Here is a 23,814-nt window from a genome sequence, read left to right on the forward strand (position 1 = left end):
TAACCTCTTCATCAGCACCTGTTTCCTGCTCCTGTGCTACTTTTCAAACCAGTATTCATGAAATACTGCCAGTGTGAGTGGATCTGTACTATATCTGGACCTATGTGCATCTCCCTTCTGCTGCACATATATATATATATATGACTCCAGCTTTATCACATCATCTGGTACAAGGGGCCAGACAAAGGATAGGTGATCCAAGCAAGAGAATATACCCCTAAGAAGGTTCTCCCTGCTCTTTTTTTATATTCTCTGCTCTTTATTCATTCTGAGACTACCTCTGCTCCAAATCTACTCAGAAATTATTTGGAACTAAATGTAACTTGAAAACAAAGCTAGTGTATAGATATAAATAAAGTTAAAATTTACCTTGAAGAAAAATAAATGTTAAAATGACATTTTAGAGAATTTAAGTATCCTGGCCAGTGTTTAGGTCTTCCATTAAATTTGGAAGTTCATATTAAAAAAAGTAAAGAAACACACCACTTTTGTAAACCAGCTAGATTTGAGGTACAACATATTTTGCACACATTATTTTAATAATTCTGCATAAATGCTTTATTAAGACTGTATAGATGGTATATACAAGTTAGGTATTTTTATTTAAAAATTAATAATGTTATTGTATTAATAATATGATTAATGAATATTTTATTCTCAGATGTCAGGGCGTGCTGGAAGACGGGGACAAGATATGATTGGAAATGTGTTCTTCTATGACATCCCACTGCCCAAAGTTGAAAGACTTATCAAATCCAATGTACCTCAGTTGAAAGGCCAATTTCCTCTGACTATTTCCTTAATATTGAGACTCATGCTGTTGGCTGCAAAGGCTGATGACAAAGCAGATGCTAGAGCAAAGGTTTAATATGTTTTTTTCTTAACTTCAATATAATTAAATACTGTTTCCTTAACATGAGCAGAAAGTTATGCACTTCACAAGTAACCAGCCTGCCCCAAATGAAATGGTATATTCTGCTATAACTGCTTCTAGTACCTGTGCCATCTTCTCCACAGTATTCTGCTGTCCATTGTCATGCATTTATTCTTTGCAATAAATTTTATCATCAGAAAGAATGCCACTAGCAGCAAAGTAATTTTATCAGCTTTTGTTCTATGCAGTATTTGCATTAAACCGGAGAATCAGCAAGTCTTCCAATATTTAAAATTTTAGTTGTATTTGAAGAAAAGATGAGAACATATATTTCCATAGGGAAGATAGGTGCTATGAAGTGCTACCTCAGTTGAAACAATGAGGGAATTCTATATATTGCTAACTTGTTTAAATACACATACTAACTATCTGTAATCAAAGAATTCTTATTCTTGCCATTTAATGCAGTGATTTAAGTAAACAACCCATAAAGATTACAAATTGGTCAGAGATCTCCTCTTGTAAGTGTTAAGGAACTCTTACCTCCAGATGATCTGATTTTTACATCCACTTCAGCATATAGACATTTATTTTTGAGAACTCAATGAATGAATTCAGACATAAGAATTCTTAAGATAACAATGGAGATTGGTAAACTTCTGTGTTAAATATTTATTATGTTCAAAAGGTATTATAGTGAAAGGAGTAATTTCAAAACTTCCTGGGTTTAGTTTACTGATATTTAAATCCTTGTCTTTTAGATCTCTGTATGAATTTAATGTAATTAACTTTACAAACCCCAGCATGCATTTTGAAAATGAGCGTACATTTGACAGAGGATAGACTTTTTCACTAGCATTTCCAAGAGTTAGGCATTCAATTTACATAAAATTTAAATAACCTCTACATAGCATTTTTTATCCTGAAAACCAATTGATAAACAAAGCATAAAAGCTGGATATTCATTTTTTTTCTTGTTACAATATCAACATTCCTTTGGATTTCTGATTTCTGGGTTTTTTTACTTTCTTTTTCCTTTTTATTTGACCAGGCTTTGTCAGTGTTGAAGCATTCACTGATGTCATTCAGAAAAGAAAGATATGCTGAAATATTAAAAATTTATTTTGTGTTTTCCTTGCAATTTCTTATCAAAGAGGTATGTTTTGACTTGTTCCCATAAAGGATAGTTTTTCTTAAATCTACAGATTCTTATTTGTTTATATTTGCATGCTTTAATTTAAAGAACCATATACTTTTTATTTCATAGCAATAGGCTATTTCTTTCTGTTACAAATTTAAGGAAACAGATAAAATTCTTAACCTCTTAAGTTTGAGGTTAATTCTGAGCTACTTATGTTATGGAATAAATTCAATATGGTATGGTCTGTAAGATTACAAATAGATTAGGAAAGTTAGAGTTGTGCACTTATGTTATGTATGAAAATGCCTGCATGTGAAATGATAGGAGTTTAAGACATACTAAGGATGACATGATTTCCAAAGCAAAAGTTTAGAAAGTAGACCTTAGATAAGACTGAAAATTAGTTGTACATCTCTCCATAGTAATAGTTTTAAGTTCGGTGGATACCATTTTGGAAAACTTTCATGCATGACTCCATTTTGGCTTACAGCTGAGGACTACAGGCAGTAAGTGATTACATTAACAAATCATCTGTGCCCAGGTTTCCAAGTCCTGCTCCTAGTATGATTCCTAACTAACATTTCTGCCTCTTCTGGGTGTCTGCTGTTTTTGAGATGAGGGGTCTGATGCTTCTGTTGAAGAGAAGAATCTGATCAATGTGCAGGAGTTCAGTAATGTTTCCAAAAAGTTACAGTTAGCATAAGAACTGGACAAAGCCTGGCCCACACACCTAGTATCCTGTCTCCAATAATTAGTGTATTAAAAAAAAACAACCGTATGATGATTCTCTGAATACTCTGTACTTGCTTACAAGGCATAATGCAGACTGATCTTTCATAGGAGAGCTGTCCTGGAATTTAGAGCCTTTAAAGGAGTTTTAATCCATGAGCTTGTCCTGTTGCTTTTTAAAACTATATAAGCTTCTAGCATCCAAACATCTTGCAGCAAAACATTTGACAGAACACTGCTTGCTGGGCTTTTATCTGGTCAAACATTTAGGTTAATAGTTTTCTCTTTAATGCACATTGCATCAGGCCTTACTTTGATGATTGTGTGCACGTTTCATTTGCAACATGATCTAAATCTATAAGGTCAAAATCTATACTTGCAGAAATTTTTGCCTTTCACTGTAAATTCAGTAGTCTCAATAGGTACCTATACATTAGGCTGAAAGACTGTTCTGAATATCACAATTGTATATTTTTGTTGTATCTAATTTCATCTTTTACAACTAAGCTATTTTTTTTTGCTTTCAAATTAAATAGGGCTACTTGGATCAAGAATGTAACCCCATAGGATTTGCTGGACTTGTGACACACTTGTACTATCATGAACCTTCAAATTTCGTTTTAGTGAGCTTTCTTGTGAAAGGTTTATTGCACAAATTGTGCCAGCCAATTAAAGGTAAATAATACTCCATTCAAGTTAATTGCAATCTATGGCAGGCTCTGTAACCTCGATGATACTGGGTACCTTCTTGCTGCTGCTACCTTTTGCTTGCCTCACCTTCATCTTCAGATCCTTGACCTCTGCCTCTACACACTCTGTGTATGCTTATATTTCTGTCTGAGAAAGCCAAGGCACACATCTGGCAATGCTGGTATCATGAACGTATCTTTGCTGTTTGTGAAACATTCTGGTGAGGTAAGAAGTAATGCCATACATAGAAAAATTAATAATTCTGACTCCAGAGTTAGATTTTAGTTCTATCAAGCAAATAAAATGGATGACTCCTCTGAATATCAACAAATCAAAAAAGTAAGTACTACTAATATCTCATTACCTGAGTTAAATCTATTGTGTGCACTGAGATATGGTACAATATGTTAACATATAGGAATACAGTAATGATTTGTACATACTATTAGTTGCTTAATTATCTACCATGATCTACTACTATCTATTTTGTATCTCATGAGTTGATCTTTATCCAACATAGTTTTGCAAAACCTCTGTCCTGACAGCTGTTATGGTCAAAGAAACTCCTGAATGGGAGTTTATTGTAAGCAAAAGAAAAACAACAGCACATAATTTTTTTTTACACTTTCATATTTAACCCAAGCACTTTCTGTTTTGACACAGACTCAACTGTTTTTTCAGAAGATGTCATGGAAAAGCTGGTTCTCATTCTAGCAAACTTATTTGGGAGAATGTATCTTCCAGCCTGCTCAATGAAATACAAACGCCAATTTTCCCAGTCAAAGGTAGAGAAAGCATTTGTCTTTACTGTAACTTGTGTTGTGTACCACTTCAAACAATTTGTTTCCTTTTCTCAGTTAGACTGGTGTCCTTATGGATGTACAGCGGCTTGGTGCTGCCCACCCAGATGCTCTCTTACTCCTCCATCTCAGCAGGCTGTTGGAGAAAATAGTATGGAGGAGCTCGAGCTCATGGGTCGAGACAAGAAACGGAGATTGCTTACCAGTTATGATCAAGGGCACACCAGCCTTAACTTGTGGAAAATGAAATCAATTTGGTGCCAATTAAAATGGATTTTGGTAGTGAGAAACAAAAAATAAAAATTTCAGCAGCACCTTCCCCTGCCTCTACCATCCCCAGGCTCAACTTTACTCCTTCATTCCTGACTCCTTTACCTCTCCCTTACCCCAAGCAGTGCATGGCTGATAAGAAATGAGAAATGAGCTGTGGTCCATTTTTAACAGCTCTGTCACTCCTTCCTCATCCATGTCACCCCTGCTCCAGTGTGAGTCCTGTCTGTGGGCTGCAGTCCTTCAGGATAAACGTGCTCCATTGTGGGTTCTCCATGGGCTCTAGTTCTTTCAGAAAACATTCAGTGGCTCTGGTGTGGGGTTCTTCACAAGCTGCAGTGTAGGTATCTGCTCTGGCATGGTCCTCTCCACAGAAATGGCCTCAAGGAAGTCTCTGCTCCACTGTGCTCTCCTCTATAGGCTGCAAGGGAATCTGCTTCATTACTTGGAGCACCTTCTCCCCCTTCTCACTCTGCTAGAGTTTTGTCTCCATCTAGGGAGCTGAAGCTTTTTGTGACACATACCAGTGATCCAGAAGGACACCAGCATGCTCTGTGGTATATGACACTGTAGGCTTAAGGCTTTTTCAAAAAATGGGACAGTATTAGTAGGATGAGCATTACCATTAGTTCTGCACAAAGTTACTCACCATGGGTGCAGGCAGGGAAGTGAAACATTTATAAGGTGCTGCTGTTGGCTCTTCTACGCAAGGCCTTAAAATGTTGGAGAACACACCTATGGCTGGAACAACAGAGGAAACTTCTTCTGTATTAGACTGTTTATGTGGCCAGTTTCCAGCGAGCATTACAAGAGAAAAAATGTTATTTATTTCTGAGAAGTGGTTAGTCATATAGGAGGGATTACAGGACTGTTATGGCTAATGGCAGCCATCAGTCTGTCATTTTGGCAGGGAAACCTGTTGAACACCAAGATAGACAAAACAAGATCTGAGAAAGGCAGCCCTTCAAAAGGCCACTTATAACTAGACAGAAACATCTTTAGTAAAGCTGTTTGCCAAGTACCCTGTAAGGAATTTTATACTTACTGTTTATCTTCCATGCCTTTTCTGCTTGAAATTCATGTTCATCTTTAAGGTCTGTTAATTCCAAATGTCCAGGCAGTGTGACAAGCTGGGTAAAGTTTGAAATTGCACACTTCCTTTCTTTCTATCAATATGCTCTGTGTGTACTAATATTTTATGTATGGAACAATGTAGAACTGACACTTTTGGACAAATCACCTACATTAAGCAATGAACTGCATGTTATTTAAGGTCTTCCTAGAAGATCTACCAGAAGACTTTGCAGATGCTTTAAATGAATACAACGCCAAAGTACAGGAAAATTTTGCTCATTTTCTTCTGACAATTGCCAAGCTGGCTGATATGGAACAAGAATACAAACTTCCACTGTCAAAGACAGGTACGAAGTGAAAAATTAATGCATGTTTATAATTTGTGAAATTGTATTAGGAAGATAAGGTTAATTCTCATGTTGTAAAGAAAAAACGTATGGCTTGAGATACAGTAATAAAGACCTACAATTTCTATTTCACTTTTGTTTTACAAGTATTACCAATTAATTTGTATGTGGCAGAAGTTTTGTACAGAGAAAGGATCATTTTAGTTGCTATTCTTCCATTATTCTGTAGGGGGAAAAACCAAAGGGACTATAAAAGAAAAAAAAACTAAGTAAAATTATTGAATAAAAGCCTTTTTATCTGATCATGAGTGCATTTGCAGATCCTCAAATACCTAGAACACTTGAATTGCTTTCAGAATCTTACCAAAGATTAGATTTTCAACATCTGAACAGCCTTAAGATTTAAGTATCAATTAAAGAACATAATATTTTTTTTAAATTAACTGAGTTATTTATGCCAATAAGTGATATTCAGTAAGAAAAGCAATATGAAAAGGCAAGCAAATTACCAAGCAATATAGATTGCCGTTGGGTGAAAAATATTTAACTACTTTATAATCTCAAATTATTTTCTGGAAGACAGATATTAAAGCAATGTAATATACCACTATCCCATTGTCTAGCTCTAAAAAAACGTGCCTTCAAAAATACTATTTTTGCAATAAGAAAGCACTTCAAATATAGGACGTCCTTTATTCTGTCCTTCAATGTAAGACAGAATAAAAGATGAGGGTAAACTAAGTCTTCTAATGGTAACATTGCCTTTGTTTTTGGCATAACTTTTGGCTACAGATGAGCCAAGAAGAAAGGTTTAAGTTGCAAGGAGGGAGATTGAGACATAGTAATTCTTACTATTAGAAAGCTCTTTCTTATACACTATAATCAGCTACACAGAAGTTCTCGTGAACAAAATAAACAAAGATATATCAAGAAGGATTTAAGTTTGGAACATTAACTCTATTTCCTGTCACTATCTACTGCACTGAAAACTTACCACTTTCAAACTAGATTGCTGAAAAGGGGTTTGTGTCTCAATAGCTTATGTTGTATATGAAACTCTTTGTCTAGACTTTACATCTCAGAATTGGCACAGCTCTGAACTAGCATCTTATTTGATGGACAACACCAAAAGCATATCTGCCATCTCACCTTTTGCATGTTTATCTGGAGTGGTTGATAATGATCTATTTCATGAGAACATCATTAATAAAGTAAGTTATTTTTTTCATGGGGGCTAGAATTTTATTGGAGTTCAATAAAGTATTTGTTTAATCACAATCTTCTTCCCTCTGTCTAATATGATAGCACTATTTGCAAGTGTCACTCTTTAGGAGAAATAATTCAGAAAGTGTCAAAAAATAAATATCCAGCATCAAGTAGCACCACATTGTCACAGTGCAAAAATCACAGAATAGATGGATGTAGGAAAAAAAATCTGTAAATATTTTGCTTTCTTACAAGGTCTCCATTGCTTTTGACTCTCAGACAAGTAAAATACTCTAAAATTTCAAACCATATCCCCATATTGTTTTCTCCATGTCAGGAGTTTTCATTTCTCTTTTTAAATCAACCACACAGTAGGCTCAAGGATCCTAGCGAATGGATGCAATACGGCATTGATTGCTTTGTAACTAGAATTGTGTTAGATAGCACATGAGTTAGCTTAATTCTAATATACACCAACATATTTACTGTCGACTTGCATTTTCCTGTGTTATTCTACATGGGCTCTGCAGTATTAGGGAATTAACACAACTCATAATTCTGTAATAGTAAAAAATTAAATTCCTACAACTGGAGATTTGAAATTCACCTTCATCTTTAAAATGTTCCATGTTTAAGTGTAATTAATGAATTCAAAGCATCAATGAATCTTAATAGATGATCTATGCATATGGAAAAATCCTAATCTAAAACTCAAGAGAAATAAAGTTGCCTAGTTAAACTCTAAATTACTCAGAACACTCCATAGCTGCACTAGCAGTTTAAATCGCATTACTAACAAACTCTCTCCTGTGTCTGTAGTCGAACATGTACTTGTGCAGATTTTTGGACTGGATTAGAAGTGTGGAACTTTTCAGCTGTGGGTCTAAAGGTGTAGGTTTGACAAAATAGGCATATAAACAAAACCACAGTATCTATTCAATAATATTTTTTGGTTTTAGGCTGTCTTACGTTCTCTTGGAGTTAATGTCACAAACTGCCCCCTGCTTTATTTGAACAAGTATGATAATCAGGGAAGGAGGAGGCCACTCAATGCATATGCACTGGACTTTTATAAGCACGGTTCCTTGACTGCATTGACAACTGATAACTGGTATGTACTACCATTTAAAAAACTGTTAAACATTACAATATGGTACACAAGTTCATCTTTTTGATTTTAAAGCCTTCTCCCTCCAGACTTTAGGGATGAAACAGCTGTTAAATGTGATTAGTCAAATGTTTTAATAGGAATAAACCAAACTGAAGTCTAATGGCAATGGCTGTAAAATATTATCCGGCTATTCAAAATAGGACCATAAGTGGGAAGTCTTGACTTCAGCAACACGAGTAATTTTGACAGGCTCTTCACGACATTTTTTATTTAATCAAGCCTTTTTTTCACAATGAAAAAGAAGAGTCCCTGAAATGAGGAAGTCCAATGCAATAGACCAGAAGATGGTAACACAGGAGCAGAGAGGTGTCAAAAGCTTGGTCAAATAATATAGAAACAGATTAATGAGTGAATGAATGATCAGTGTCAAAAGACACAGGCATCCAAAACACAAGCTTGGACAAAATTTGTCAGTAATTCAGTATTTGTATTAGTGTTGCTTCAAAACTTCCCTTTCCCTAATTTTTTCTAAGCATTTAGCAACTTGGCCTGATAAATCCATCATACTAGGATTTCTCTTTAAAGAAAACAAAAGCAAAACCAATGTACAACCATACACTAAAAAAACCTCTTTGCCCAAGCTGGCCAACCACTGCCATATGGAATCATATTTTCATGTTTAAGTCTGTGGCACATGCAGTCTTCCTCTCTTCTTTTTGCCTGGATCACTTACACTGCAGTTTTTCCAAAACTGGAGTTTTAATATTTACTTTTAGGTTGTCTTGCCTGTATCTTTTAACACTGATCATTCACTTTAATCTGTTTCTGTATTATTCGACCAATCTTTTGACATCTCTCTGCTCCTGTGTTACCATCTTCTGGACTACTGCATTGGACATCCTCATTTCAGGGACTTCCCTGTTCTTCACTGTGAAGAAAACCTTGATTACATAAAAACCCCCTGAAAGTTCTGACAAGCCAGTCAAACTCTTACACTTGATACAGCTCCTAAAAACTAACCTTTGACACTCTTTCACCTCCTAATTAAGCAATTTATACACTGCATTAGTCTTCTCAGAAGCTAATTTTTTTCTTTATTTTGCTCTTGCCGTTTACAGTCCTGTTGTCCTCTTCAAACTTTTAGAGACGCACTTGCTAAATGTTATGTGTAATTTTCATCATTATTGATTTTGCCTTTGATCCTCACTGGCCTTCTGTAACCTCATTCATTAAATCCATCTCTCTATAAAATGTCTAGATTTCAGTTCCTAATGAAGCCATAACTGTTTTATTTCCAACCCTGGCTCAAAAAAGCTCAACCACAAGCTCCCTCTCTCAGCTCCTCTTATCAAGTATCTTAATTTTGCCGTCATGCTCATAGCCAGTAACTTTTGAGTAAGAGAATACTACCTCACCCCGGGGGTGCTGTTGGGAACTTAGAATATTATCTGCTTTTTTGTAAACTCTTCAAAGCAGATTCTAATCAGAATAATTAGAATACACATTCCATGCACTGTTATGGTTACAATAGGAGAGTTTGGCATTAATGCCACATTATCGAGACACATGGAAATATACCAATTATAGTATCACGTTCTTTGATTCTATCAAGCTGATCTAGTAAAATATGTCCATGCCCATAGCAGGGGAGTTGGGACTATAGAATCTTAGAATGGCCTGAGTTGAAACGGACCTTAAAGATCATCTAGGTCAAACCCCCCTGCTATGGGCAGGGACACCTTCCACTAGACCAGGTTGCTCAAAGCCCTGTCCAATCTGGCCTTGAACACCTCCAGAGATGAGACATCCACAGGTTCTCTGGACAGTCTGTTCCAGTGCCTCACCACCCTCGGATAAAGAATTTCTTCCTAACGTCTAATCGAAACCTACCCTTTTTCAGTTTGAAGCCATTCCCCCTTGTCCTATAACTACAGTTCCTGGCGAACAGTCCCCTTCTGTCTTCCCCGTAGCCCCCCTTCAGATACTGGAAGGTTGCTATGAGGTCTCCATGCGACCTTCTCCAGGCTGCACTGCCCCAATTCTCCCAGGCTGTCTTCACAGGGGAAGTGCTCTAGTCCTCCTATCAATTTCGTGGCCCTCCTCTGGACTTGCTCCAACAGTTCTATTTCCTTCTTATGTTGGGGACCCCAGAGATGGATGCAGTACAGCAGGTGTGGTCTTACAAGAACAGAGCACTAGGGCAGAATCCCCTCCCTTGACCTGCTGGCCACGCTGCTTTTGATGCAGCCCAGGATACGATTGGCTCTCAGGGCTGCGAGCACACATTGGTGGGTCATGTTGAGTTTTCATCAACCATAACCCCCCCAAGTCCTTCTCCGCACGGCAGCCCTCAATCCATTCTCTGCCCAGCTGGGATTTGTGCTTGGGACTGCCCTGACCCAGGTGATCAACTAGATGATCTTTAAAAGTCCCTTCCAGCCCAAACCCTTCTATAATTCTAGTATTTCAACACAATATTGATTAAAAAAAAAAGTGCTATTCTCAATTACTAGAAACTGAGTTTATTGAGTTCCTTTATAGTAATCAGTGGTCCTTTTTGCAAAGTATAGGATCTTCCTCATTGGTAGAAAGCTTACACAATCTCCTGCTCAGTTTAGCCAGCAGGTTCATCTGAAATATAGTGTTCCAGTTTAGCTTGTGACAGGTTTGTTATTCCAATACTTGAAACCATGCTCCAAATATAATATTAATAAATTATCTTTTCTAATATTACTGAGTCTTGTATGTTTAATATAATTATAGAAAATATATTAGCCTCTGCAGCATTATTAAGCTTATATTTTTTCTCCACTGATCCTAATGAACTAATGTCAGTGTTAAGAGGTCATGCAATGTGCTCTCTGCATCCTTACCCAACCCACATAGCTCTGTTTATTAAAGGTGAAACAGTTATAGTGCATATTCATTTGATTATTTCTTTTTATTTCTTCAGGTTAAATGAAGGAGATGCTTACTACGCCCTCAAAGATTTTTCACTCCTCATTAAGTCTGTTGGGTATGATGAACTTGTGCTTTTTAGAATACAATATATATTTCATTTTAAAAGCAACTTAAAATGTAACAATGATATTTTTTTTTTTTTTAAACCAGAACAAGTCTGAGTGAACTATGTGATGATCCAAATGATAATGTTCTACTGGCATTTAAACAACTGGGCGAAAAATACGAAGAGAAACTGAAGCGTATTACTTAAAAAAAACCAAACCCAAAGCAGCAGATATTCTTACCAGAGATAGCAGCCTCTAGGTTAGAAAATTACTAGATCTGAGTTACCAAGTAAAATTTCAGAATAAAGCTTTAGTTAATAATCAGTACTAGTAATAAAAAGTTTACTTTAGGAAGCTAACCTTTACCAATTGACATTTTAGCAGCTCTAATGTCAACTAAGTAATATTTTTAATAAATTACAAACCTAAGTAATTATACATTATCTTTCAGTTGCACTTTTTTTCAGGCAGTGGCATATGTGTTAAGATAGCTCTCAGATATGTACTGAACAAATGTCACAGTTCTGACAGCTGGTGAGATTAGCCTCTCAATAGGACAGTATTAGAAACTTTCAGCACCTTTGTGAAGGATGTTCAGCAATTATAAAAGAAATTGTTCTGTTTTCCAAGGTTTCTATTTAATCATGAATAGTACTATCTTCATGAACCATTATAAAAGCTTTTAAACTGGTCTGCAGTTTTAGTTTACAAAATTTTAAACAGATAGAAGGTTTTATAAGAGAACACGGAAGTTTGATTAATAAAAAGTTCCAACCACATTGCTTCATTTTTCACCTCTTTAAGAGTCAGAAAGATCCAGGACACTTATGGCATACTTGTCGACGGAACAGAGAGATTTCTCTGAACAATTTTTCCTGCACTCTGTAGGCTTTGCTTGCCATGGAAGTGACAAGCATGTATTGTTTATACTTATAGACTGTGTGAAAATATGTGATGTTTATACTTGTTAGCTGTATGTCTAATTATAAGGTTTGAGAACATAATATGTTTATAGTAAGAAAACCTTGAGAACCTAGAGATAAAAGTACACCTGTAGATCTAGGAAAACCCCCTAAAAGCAGATTAATTAGAAAGAGGTTTCTATGCCAAGAATGATTTCAGGTCACCGGGACAGAGCCTCAGATCCAATAAACTGAGAGCACGAGACGCGTGCACAAACTGAGCTATCCAATCATCTTGTTGTGAGCATGTACCCTGAGCAAACTAGACTGTATAAATTTAACTGATTTAAATAATAAATTGGACATTGCTTTGATCACATTGGTCGTGTTGCTATGTCTCTGAGCCTCCCCATTGATACATACTCGTCAAGAAATCTGTGTAATACAAATCACTGAGTTTAGTAAAATATGTTTTTTATCTAATTTTCTTGGTGTTTCATTTTTTTGGGGGGTTGTTTTGGGGGGTTTTTTTTCTGGGAAGAGCAAAGTTTTCAGCAGTATTTTCATACAAATGCTTCAGTTTAACACTACCTTTTCATCTACCTGCAATCTGAAAATATATACACACACACACATATCTATGTTTAGATAACATAGGAAAGTGAGGCTTTGACAACAATCCTCATCGTCATGCAGAATTTCATAGTGACCAAGGGAGTGATGTAAGTTATTCTCTACTGATAATTAGCAGTCATGCACTAAGGACAGCTCTGAATCCCATAGTTTATTTGAATTGGCTCTAGTGTTCATCCAAGATCACTGATTCCCCTGGTCCTGGACAGGACAGGGTGAATTTTTGCAGTAGCCAGGAGGGGGCATGGCTAGGACATGGAGATTATTCTATACCACCTCACATGGAAAAGAAGTAATACTCTAAAAATTTCATAAAGTTTGGGATTAACCCTAGCTCATTAGGAATTTTTTTAGCAGAAAAAAAACCATTTTCTACAACTTTCTGACAAGTTTTATAGATGCCTTATCTGACTCTCTAAAATTGTTCCATTTCTCTCACTTTTATTAGAGTGAGACCAACTTCATCTGTGACACTCTCTGCCATGATCATCTCACTCAGCCTTTGTTTTCCATTTCTCTCCTACACATGCAGAAGAACATGACAAGAATGTCTAGAGACAACAGCAAAGAAATTCTTAGGAGAAAACCGAAATACAGTAATATTTAAGAGATGAACATAAAGAACTAGAAAACTGACAATTAAGAGAATTTTTACCACCTTCCTTACTATAATGCAGACAGAAAGGTAATATTATTCAAGTTTTATAAATACTAGAAATTCCCAGCACATTTAATAAAGGAATGCACTGCCACAGAAAAATTGAGGCCAAGAATTCAACACAAGTAAGGTAAACATTTCCTAGAACAACAATAGTATTTCTAAGTACTATGTCACAGTAAGTATATTAAGTGTTGTAGAGATTTAAACTTAAGTAGTATTTCTCTTATAAAGTTACAGAGATAATGTGCAGATTATTGATTTTTCTAGTTGCCACTGAAAAAGTCTGAAGGAGTATTAAACATTCTGCATTTTGATTTAATACTTGCCAGTTGACATATCTATCTGATGCAAAATTAATTTAAAATCTGGCACTAGCTTTTAGTGAAGAGTGAACAGGAAATAGAGCTTTATCTGAAATAGTACTACTGTCTGTGTATTCCAATAATTAAAGCACCATTATATCTTGGATCCAACAAAAAGCTTAATAAAGTAGAAAAGATGGTTTTTTTATCCTCACTTTACATCATATTTCACAGACTAAAAAGTCAATGAGTTTTGAATCATTAATACACAGAAAGAAGTGCTGTTTTCCCTTTTTCTTGTTGCTACATGGATTTTAAAAGGAAGATTTTGTGTTTTAAAAGCTAGATTCTCCTAATGCTTTCATCAAAACAGCAAATTAATATCTGTCCAAGTATACTCAAGCTGTTGCCAAAAGGAACTGAAAGTGAACTGTGATGTTTCCTTTTCCTAAAGGCAGCATTTCAGAAACATAACTGACACCCTTCTGCAATGTGTAACAAGAACACTGATGTGATGCTTCAAAGTGCAAGAGAAATTATTGAAATTATACTAGAATTTGCACCTTCAATATACATTAAATACATCACAGAAAAGGAAGCAGCCAAAGTGAGATACACAACGCAATTTTCAGTAACGCCTTTAACATCCTTTATTTTCCCTGTGGCTCTCTTCCCTCCCTGCTGTGAGGTGAATGCTATTGGCTGTACTCTACTGCAAGTGCAAGTGCTGCTGTACCCAAAGAGCAATCCTGCTGCTGAGGCTTCACCCAACCTGCTTTCTGGGACACCTCAGCTCTACACCACCCAAACATGCCCCACTTGCACTTCTCAGAAGCTCTGCATCCTTGAAGATGCAGCATTTACGGACATACTTCTGTCTTGATCAAGACATGACATTTTTGGTTGTTGCCTGACTTTGTGATTACGCTACAAATATTGCTTTATTGCACTGTACTTGCTGATACCTCGACTGGCAAGAATCAGGGAGAAGAACAGCTGTAAAATCACTAATATCCCCACCTTTTAAAGTGTTAAGTAGAATTTATTTATTTCTAGTTTATTTAAGTATAGTTATCTTCTATCTCACTCTTTCTTCATGTCTGATTTTCTTCTAGTAGACATTTTGTCTTCTGCAACAGAAAAATATTCTGATGCGTGGTTGGTATCAGTAGAGACACATGTTTGACTTAGCTCCTCAGTGTCAGAATTGCTGTCACTTGGCATTCCTCCTGTCTCATTTACTGCATGCACAGAACCTCCTAAAGATGGATCATTGCATGTGCCAGGAACAGAACACATTGCATTCTGAAACTGTACAGGCTCAAGTTCATCTTCCCTCCTAGGACGCATACAGCCGTTTGCAGCAACAGTTTCTTCATCTTCTACCTTTTTTTCTTGCTTTGTTGTTGCAGTAATTTGAATGGAAGATGTATTCTCATATTCAGCTGGAAGCACAACTGAACATAAAAGCTGACTACAGGAAGCATTATCATCATCAAGCATTTCTGCACTTTCAGCTTTTTTAGCTGAGTTCACAGGAAAGCATGAGCCTTCACATGGATGACTATGACTAGAAGCAGGCTCTGCAGACTCAGAGGATACAGGCTTCCCTAGATTTTCAAGTGTTTTGTCAGGAGATTTGCTCTTCTCCTTTTCCATTTTTTCAGTTCTGTTCCCAGAAAAAACCACAGAAGTAGTCGGTGATTCGGAGGTATTTTTGACAATACCTCCAAATGAAAATACTGATGAAGATAATGGAACGTTACTTTTGAAGGGAAATGCACAATTATTGGTGAGAAGGGGTGATTCAGAGACATCATTCACCCCAGCAGCAGTATTGGTTTCTGAAGTAACGCAAGTTACAGTTGTGCTGGATTCTGAGGCATGAGATCTTTGTTCCCATAAGACAGATGCTTTCTGTGTACCATATTCTGCAGTTTCCTTTGCACAAAGTGTTTTTTCTCTCATGGGAGATAACATTTTTTTGTCAGATGGCTTCTCAGACTGGTTAAGAAACGATGATGGTGGTAAAACCTTAAATGAATTACTGACTTCTGATCGTACAAACCAATCTCTTTCTGAATTGCCAAAGGGAAACAAAATGTATGGCTTTGTGCTTTCTGCTGAGTCTAAATTAGGACTGGCTGAAGAATCACAAACTGTGGTTTTGGTTTCACGACCACGTTTATCCCGGTTATCAGTTTTATCCACATTATCACATTTCCCTAGATAAAACTGAGGGAAAGCACATTTCCTGTCTTGCTTTCTAAAGGAAAATAGACCTCTATCTTTAATAAATCTCGGTAATGAGTTGTTAGTTGCACTGAAAGTAAAAGGTACACCAGAAAGTCTCTCTGCAGAAATATCTAGAGATTCTGAACTTGCAGCAGTAACAGCTACTGTTGCTGCTGGTTTTACACCTGATGAAGTGCTACAATTTGTGTCCATTTCGTTGAAAACAGTAACTGAGGATGGTTGTAACTTTTCTTTAACTAACAAGTCTTTAGAGTTCTCTGAGTCTTGAGTGGTTACTTCCTGGGAATTTCCCTCATGAAACAATTGTAAGTCACCATTTGTTTCAGAAAAGTTTGTATTTGTGGATGGGATGCTTCCAAGAAAATTTCTTTTGTCAAAGCGGCCTGCTCTTCGCAGGGTTGCCATTTTTATTTTATCTGTGTTACTTGCTTTGGTAGGTGAAGATACAAAAGGAGTTCCTGAGGACTTATCCTTCCAGGCCTCAGCAGTTAAAAATTTATATTTTTTATTTGCAGGTAAATTTTGTGTCTTGAACAAATTGTTGAGTTTCTGAAGTTCCATATAGTATTTGTAACGTAACTCCTACAATGACAGCAAAAAAATCCCATTATCTAAAATGGCATTTGTGGATTCAGAGGTTATAAAACTCACATATGATCCTAAGACTGAAGAAAGGTTTTCATATATTCTATAGCATTTATGATGTATTTTTCCATTGCTACTGGAAAGCAACAGAACACAAGTCATTACAGAAAAAAGTTCTTTAAAAACAACTGAACAAAATACACAAGGAATCCTGATGACAACGTAGGTTTTGAAACACGACAGTATAGGAAACTGTATTTAAAGTCACTATCAGAATCAGAAATAGCTAAAAATACTAGCTTAGATATTAAGTGACAACTTCTCATGAAAAACAGCCATCTGAAATCAATTTGGGTGGTGGGGTTTTTGTTATTATATGAAACTGCATTCTTAATGGCAACAGAAAATAGATGTTCTCCAAAATAATATAGCAAAAGAAAAGTAATTCTATATTTAAAGGACCTAAGTAACTTTTTTTAAGCATTCCAGCATCTGCCACTCGTATTCTCAGAACATGTGTAATGTGATTTGCTGCCAGCCATGCTTCACTAACTGAAGCTAGAATTACTCTGTACAGAACAATACTCAGCCAACCAAATGGAACTGTTACTAAGTGAAAAAAATCTAATTGTGTAACTACATCATTGGAAACCGAACAAAAAAGAGACTGGATTCAGTTTTATGTCAAATTATACAGCTTTAGAAGACAGAATTCTATTATCTTCAGAAAACAGAACACTGGCAGATGACCTTCTCTTCATATAAGCATAGGGAAGCTTATTTGGATTAGAAAGTTACAGATGTGACTCAAAAAGCCATACTAAAATATAAAAGTAAGTATTTGAAGCCAGTAGTAAGATTTAAGTTCCAGCCTTCTGAAGACAAAAAAAAAAAAAGTAAAATCCTGACAGCTTTAATACTTAGTCAGATTTCATTCTAGAATTGGAAGGTAACTTTCTACCAAGAAAAGCTTTTAAAACAGTTTTCAGTTATTTAGAAAGTTGCATCATAACATATAGTAACTCAGCCATACTTACAACAGATGTGCAATCATACCTCATGACTCAGATTTTGAAATGCTGACATTTGTGATATCGACATAAAACGAGTAGCGATCTTGCTACCGTCTGCTTCATCCTGTCCCGCCACAGGCTGAAAAATGTTTTGCAGCAGGCATTATATTCCATTTTGATAAGCCAGAACAGATGATATAGTAGTGTTGTAGACTACATAGTCAATAACTTACAAGAAATGTGTTTGGTATATTCTTCTGGTCCTGACACTGCTTCGTGATATCTTTAAACAGTGAGTTCTCATTTCCTTCATATGGTAATCCTATTAGAAAGAACACAGGAATACTATGGAGAGTGTATTAAATATGGAAAACACAGAAAGGCTCCTGTGTACCTAAATACTGATTCCAATTAAGAACAAGAGTATATTGCCCTAAACGAGACCCTAGTCATTGTTGAAACTTCTGTGATATGAAGCCAGAGGCCTGTGTAAGCAGTTTTCCAAATGTCTGGAGAGGCCCAATCCAACACTTTCTCTTGTGAGGTAAAACCATTTAATCCGAGCATAGCCAACATGCACATTACACTACAACAAATATCCATCTAGTTCAGCAACACACTTCTGACAGCAGCGATACTGGTTGTATATGAAAATTATACTTCCCCCAGATTCCAAAAATACAGCCTAGGAACTTTCTAAAGAAAACACATTTATAAACTCATTGAGGGCTTTTAAATGCATTTTATCATCCATTTAATTTGCCCTGATGCTTTCTGAACACTCGCATGCTTTTGCCATGCAGATTGTTCATTAGGAACTGATTCCGCAAGTTGCAGGTTTCTAGAGTGACCTCCCAAATCTTGTCTCCATTAAGTCCTTCTTCCCTACCTTTAACAATGCCTACATTAACAGGTGTTAACTCCAAAGCTATGATTTCATTAACCACAGATTTGATATCCATCTTCTTTGGCATACACACTGGTGGTCTTTCCCAGCTGGATGCTATATTCATCACGTCAAGCTGAGTTTTCATTCTGAAAAAGGAAAAAAAACTAACTAATTTACAACACTTAGTGTTTACATGCCAGCTAAACTACATCTGTCCCAAATCTTCGTTCACGAAGCCTAGCCATGAAACTACATCTGCCTAATATAAAAAAAATATTTTCAAAAAGAAATCACCAAGAGGGAGAAGAAAACAGAAAAATTAAGGCTCCGATAAAATGTCAAGTCCCTCACATTTTTTTTCTTAAAACTTATTACTTGATGATTCATTTGAATTAGGTTCCATACTCAATGAAAATTGTAAGTAGTAGTGTCTGTGGTTCAGCAAAAGGATTACCCTTCTACACTTTTCTTAGTGTACTTTCCCTGAATCTAAATTATACTCCTTCTTCAGAGGGCATTGCTAATGTTAGTCTGAAACACAATGTATTTTAAAGAACTCCATTTCCAATATTCTTTCTTAAACTCAAGTTAAAAAGTTATAAAAAACGTAATTAAGAATCTTTAGAAAGAAATCACAGGGTATGTGCACTAAAAGCACAAAAACAAAGGCACTACAAAATCTCCACACACACACTTACAGTTAAAAGATTTCTGTAAAAGCTCAAGCATGCTTTGGTGTTCCTGAGTTTAAATAAGATACCTAAAAATATCCAATCACCAAGTATTAATGAATTTCTATATTCGCTTTTTGTCAGGTAGCCAATTCAAAAGCTTGATTATCTCTGATCCCTGTAGTCAATTATTAAAATTCTTGATGCACTTTCAATAATTTGGAATACAGAACATCCAAAAATCTTAAAGTATTATGTCTTAATTGTTCAAAACTATTTTCATTTTAAATCGCTTATCTGATGATATCCAAAGTAACTGTTTTTTTAGTTTTTAATGTAAAATATCTAAAATAACACTACAGAAAGCAAAACATGAAAAAAATTAAAATATACCTTGTATTCAAGCCACAGGCAACCTATAAATAAAACAAGAATTTGTAAGATAGAGTTTTCATCCAACTGTCAAAAGAAGGTTATTGCTTTATCAAAATACATGAGAGACTGAATTGCCTGTCTTCATATCATGAAACTATAGGAAATAAACTTGTTAAAATATTAAAAACAAAACAAAAAAACCACAATACCAATAACAAAACAAACAAGCAAACAAAAACCACCACCCCCAAACCATTCAAATGTTAAAAAGCCTAGGAGGATGGTTTATCTTGTAATATTCTGCGTTAAAGAAAAAAAGAACTCCTTTGGAGCCAAATGAAGGGATTTAAATCATGATCCATATGGTTACCTAATCCACTTCAGATGTTCAGATATTTATAAGTATTCAAATGAAAGTCTATTTTGTATTTCTTGATGAGGAAAGCATCTGCTATGTGCTCTCAATATGCTATTACACTATTTAAAAAGCTGTCTTTTAGTTTTAAATCAGGCAGATAAAGGCAGTAAGAAGTGCACTGTACCGTAATCAAGTGGCACTTCCAAAGAACAGGTAATGGAAAGTAAAAAAACTGACTGGATTATAGCTGCTTTCCTATAAAAACCTGGTAATCTTGCTGTAATGAATCTTTAAAGAAAAACAATGTATTGTTATGGAGGGCAGGCCGGGAGGTGCTAAGTTAAAGAGGAAGAGAACAAACAGCAGGAAGAGGAAGAAAATGAACAGGAGGAATGGGAGGAAGAAGGTCAGAAGGGTAAGAAGGAACCAAAGGCAAAAGTGGAGGAGGAACAGAAGGCACAGTTCCATTGAACACTATGATGAAGACTTTCAGGGTCTTCCATACGTAAGTGTACATACTATGTAGGCACAGCATATGCCAGAAGTATCAAAGCTTAGCTTTGAAAAGCCTGATTTACCTCTATTGCACACGTTGGTGGGCAGGCTTAAGTATCAGTATAATCACCTTAGCTCAGGTATCTCAACACAGTACTCCACAGTGCAGCACAGACAAGTTAAAAGTTCTGCCTCAAATCTTTCCCCAGAAAGCATTTTTAGTATCTTAGAAGTTTAAAAATGCAATGGAGGTGCTTAATACACTAAGTATTTGAAAACAAATATGAAAAATAAAGAAATATGAGACAACTTTGAAGGCAGTACTAGTAAATAACTCTTCATCCAGCACTAAGGCAGCTTACTTTCACAGCTGGTACCATAACACAGCAAGTGTTACAGCAACAACTGTACAGTCAACTTTAATTTCATTTGTTAGTGAAGAAAAAAAAGTGTCTACTGAATACACTAAAAATCACCACTGATAAGCTGAAAAGAAAGCTTTTTCAAACTTTTCTAAAAATTAAGAGTGTTGTTATAAATAAAGTATGAAGAGTTAAATAATTTTAGTCTATTTTTTATTTATCAAATTTGTTTTCCCTGATTGAGTCATAATCATAACCTACAATATAGCAGGCTCTATTTGAGTTCATTATACAAGTGACATCAAATAGAAACAAAAGGCCATCACCTCCAGGAAACGCTGAGGATCACACTCATGGACAAGCTTTTCACAATCCTTCAAAAAATTCTCAATGGTCTTCTTGTGAGTTTCTTTCATTTTCTTCCAAATCTGAAATTCTTTCTCTTTTTTACCTCTTTGATTTTCAACATCTTCTAGTAACTGCTGTTTTTTCATTTCTAGAGTTTTGAAAATTTCTCCAAATTTCAGCTCAATTATCTCCACATCGTTGTTCAGCATCATCTAGAAGTGCAAGAATATAGGAACAGACGCAAATGCAGTAGCAGTGTATATTGACTTCTCTAAGTAAGTTCAGAGGACATCTATGCCACAAGAAGGACCTGATGCTCTATGTTACGATTAAGCTATCATGAGAAGAGAAACAAAGACACACACACACATAATATGCAGCATCTCTAACTCACATCCGTATCATTTGGTCGTTTTGAGATCTCATTCATCAGCTTCTCATTTATTATTCTCATTTGTTTCAGAGTGCTGAAGAAGGTTAACTGAAAGACAATTGAAACACTTTATTATGAGTTTATCCATTCCACAAATACATTTCAGTCTTTATCTAGAATCAGATCATGAAAAACAGAGCTACTGGAGAGGGCCCAGTGGAGGGCCACAAAGATGATAAGGGGTCTGGAGCACGTCTCTTATGAGGAGGGATCGCATGAGCTGGGCCTGTTTAGTCTGGAGAAGACAAGACTGAGAGGGGATCTCATTAATGAATATAAATATCTCACACCTGGGTGCCAAGAGGATAGTGCCAGACTCTTTTCACTGGTGCCCAGCAACAGAACAAGGATCAACAGCCATAAACTAGAACATGGAAAGTTCTCAATGTGAGGAAGAACTTCTTTACACTGAGGGTGGTAGAATACTGGAACAGGCTGCCCAGGGAGGTTGTGGAGCCTCCACTCTCTGGAGACATTCAAACCCCACCTGGACACATTCCTGTGTCACCTGCTCTAGGTGACCCTCCCTTGGCAGGGGAGTTGGGTCCCTCCCAACCCTAACTATTCTGTGATATTTTGTACAACGTATTAAACAAAGGTCGCAATTCAAAATATCACTTAAAACATTTAATGCTTTCCTGGATCAGTACACAAACTTTCTTTTGCTCTTTCTCAAAGTAATGTTCTTAGGCTTACCTACAATGCGTACTGCTGAAACAGCTGCTTTATACTTAAAATATTGTTTTACTCAACCTTTTTTTAACCTCCCTTCACACACATCTATCACAATGTAAGTTTTAATTCCAGTTTGACAACAAACTGAGTGATAGTAATTTTTTTTTTATACCTCACATCAAAAAAATAGAAAGCTGTTCACAACCAAGATATCTTGTTTTAAACTAACATTATCACAGATTTTTTTGCTACAGTATCACTAAATTTTATGTAGGATGTCTAGCACAAAGGCTGTTTTCCCCTGGTTTCCTGATTGACATGCAATTGGTGATGGGAAAGGTAGGAGAAAAATCACTGTAAAAGCAACTTTTGTCTTAAAGAACAGTCAGTGCTGTACTTAGTACTTTTCATTCACTACCATGTAGTTGTTTCAATTAGTCTACAACAGAACTGATGTATGACATGCCAACCTGCACCCAGTTTGAACAGGGCACGAAGAGCTCATCCTATCCTAATATTTTGGCAAAAATCACAACCACTACAACCAGCCAACCAAGCATTAGGCCAGGCAATTGCTTCCTTCATGCAAACTGGAAGGCATCTTGGTTTTACATTTATCTAATTATTACTCACCCAAACTATCTAGTCCTAAATATGTAATTATCTATGACCCAAATTACTAAGGCAGCTCAGAGAACCTATAAACAAAACATCAGTAGGTGGATTTTGGTGGTGTTAGTAAGACTGGCATCTTCCTGAACTTGGAACAACTGGATCCAGACATGCAATAAACTCTTAGCATCAGTGTTTTTTCGGCAAAGTCTCTATATGAAAAAAAACCCAACCCACTACAAACCAAAGCAACGACAAAAAAACGAAACCAAAACAAAAACTCTCCAGGTGCTTCAGTAAACTGGGTTCAGATCTGTTCATACTGTAATACTGCCTGGTCCCCTGTGTGGTGGACGCAGTGTGACGGCAGCAGGGGAAGGCACACCCCGGCAGACACGAACAACTCCTGCCTCTGGCTCGAACCAGCACAATCCCTCCGCCTCTCTCCTGACCACCACACTGCGGTTTTCCCTGCGTTTCTGAGTAAACACAACCCGTGACTGGTGGAATCCCCAGCGGACAGCCCGACTTCCCAGTCGGGCCCCTGGCGCGAAGGGGACGCCCCGGGCTTACTTTTTCTTCCTGGTACACCGTGTCTATGAGGTTGACGGAGTGGAAGATGCCCTGGTGCTCCTCGGAGACGCACTGCCCGCACCCCGCCTGCCGGCACATGCGGCAGTAGAGCTGCACCGGCCGGTTCGGGTGTTTGTGGCAGCTTCCCCCGAGCGCCAGCGGGGACAGCAGGTCGGACCCCGGCCTCGGCCCCGGCGCCGCCTCCCCGGTCTTGCGGCGCCCGCCACGCCGGACCGGTAGAGCTTGACCACCTCTCCAGGGTGGTGTTGACGGCAGGCGGCGACGCCGCGCGGGGCAGCAGGCACCAGGCTTCCCTGCCACAGCGGTGCACGGCACTCGGGCGCAGGCGGCGGGCCGCCCCGGCGCCCCCCGGCCCAGGCGCGCCTGCTCCGGCCCCCGCATGCAGCGTGCCCGCAGGCGG

The 23,814-nt window shown here is 37.0% G+C and overlaps 3 protein-coding genes across 4 annotated transcripts in view; 2 read left to right on the top strand and 1 right to left on the bottom strand.

The window, feature by feature from the left end:
- The window catches only part of LOC103766109 (probable ATP-dependent RNA helicase DDX60), a 34,025-nt gene extending 30,174 nt beyond the window's left edge, over positions 1-3,851 (top strand). The window contains exons 29-31 of the mRNA XM_029960365.1: positions 662-862; positions 1,926-2,030; positions 3,281-3,851. Coding sequence (XP_029816225.1) covers positions 662-862; positions 1,926-2,030; positions 3,281-3,427 — 453 coding nt within the window. The 3' untranslated portion in view covers positions 3,428-3,851. The remainder of the gene's footprint in view (positions 1-661; positions 863-1,925; positions 2,031-3,280) is intronic.
- A 1,533-nt stretch (positions 3,852-5,384) lies between these two features.
- On the top strand, positions 5,385-12,626 carry LOC108639404 (probable ATP-dependent RNA helicase DDX60). Of its 2 annotated transcripts, XM_018071046.2 has the most exons (5): positions 5,402-5,925; positions 6,994-7,136; positions 8,091-8,242; positions 11,196-11,258; positions 11,354-12,624. In XM_018071046.2, exons 1-5 carry the CDS (start codon positions 5,757-5,759, stop codon positions 11,454-11,456), a joined length of 630 nt encoding a protein of 209 aa, XP_017926535.1. In that variant the 5' UTR covers positions 5,402-5,756; the 3' UTR covers positions 11,457-12,624. The 2 variants fall into 2 exon arrangements, with proteins under 2 accessions (XP_029816227.1, XP_017926535.1); XM_029960367.1 differs by having other exon boundaries at positions 5,385-5,925; positions 11,196-12,626.
- A 1,747-nt stretch (positions 12,627-14,373) lies between these two features.
- Positions 14,374-23,610, bottom strand: LOC103766108. The gene is made up of 8 exons (XM_008933110.3): positions 23,394-23,610; positions 21,495-21,581; positions 21,079-21,312; positions 19,556-19,578; positions 18,492-18,637; positions 17,836-17,924; positions 17,646-17,741; positions 14,374-16,586 (listed from the first exon to the last, which is right to left on the bottom strand). The coding sequence occupies exons 1-8, from the start codon at positions 23,490-23,492 to the stop codon at positions 14,832-14,834; spliced, it is 2,529 nt and encodes an 842-aa protein (XP_008931358.1). The 5' UTR covers positions 23,493-23,610; the 3' UTR covers positions 14,374-14,831.
- Between the last annotated feature and the right edge of the window lie 204 nt (positions 23,611-23,814).

Source organism: Manacus vitellinus, unplaced genomic scaffold (assembly GCF_001715985.3).
Source record: "Manacus vitellinus isolate BGI_N305 unplaced genomic scaffold, ASM171598v3 scaffold_0_pilon, whole genome shotgun sequence".
Taxonomy (NCBI): domain Eukaryota; kingdom Metazoa; phylum Chordata; class Aves; order Passeriformes; family Pipridae; genus Manacus; species Manacus vitellinus.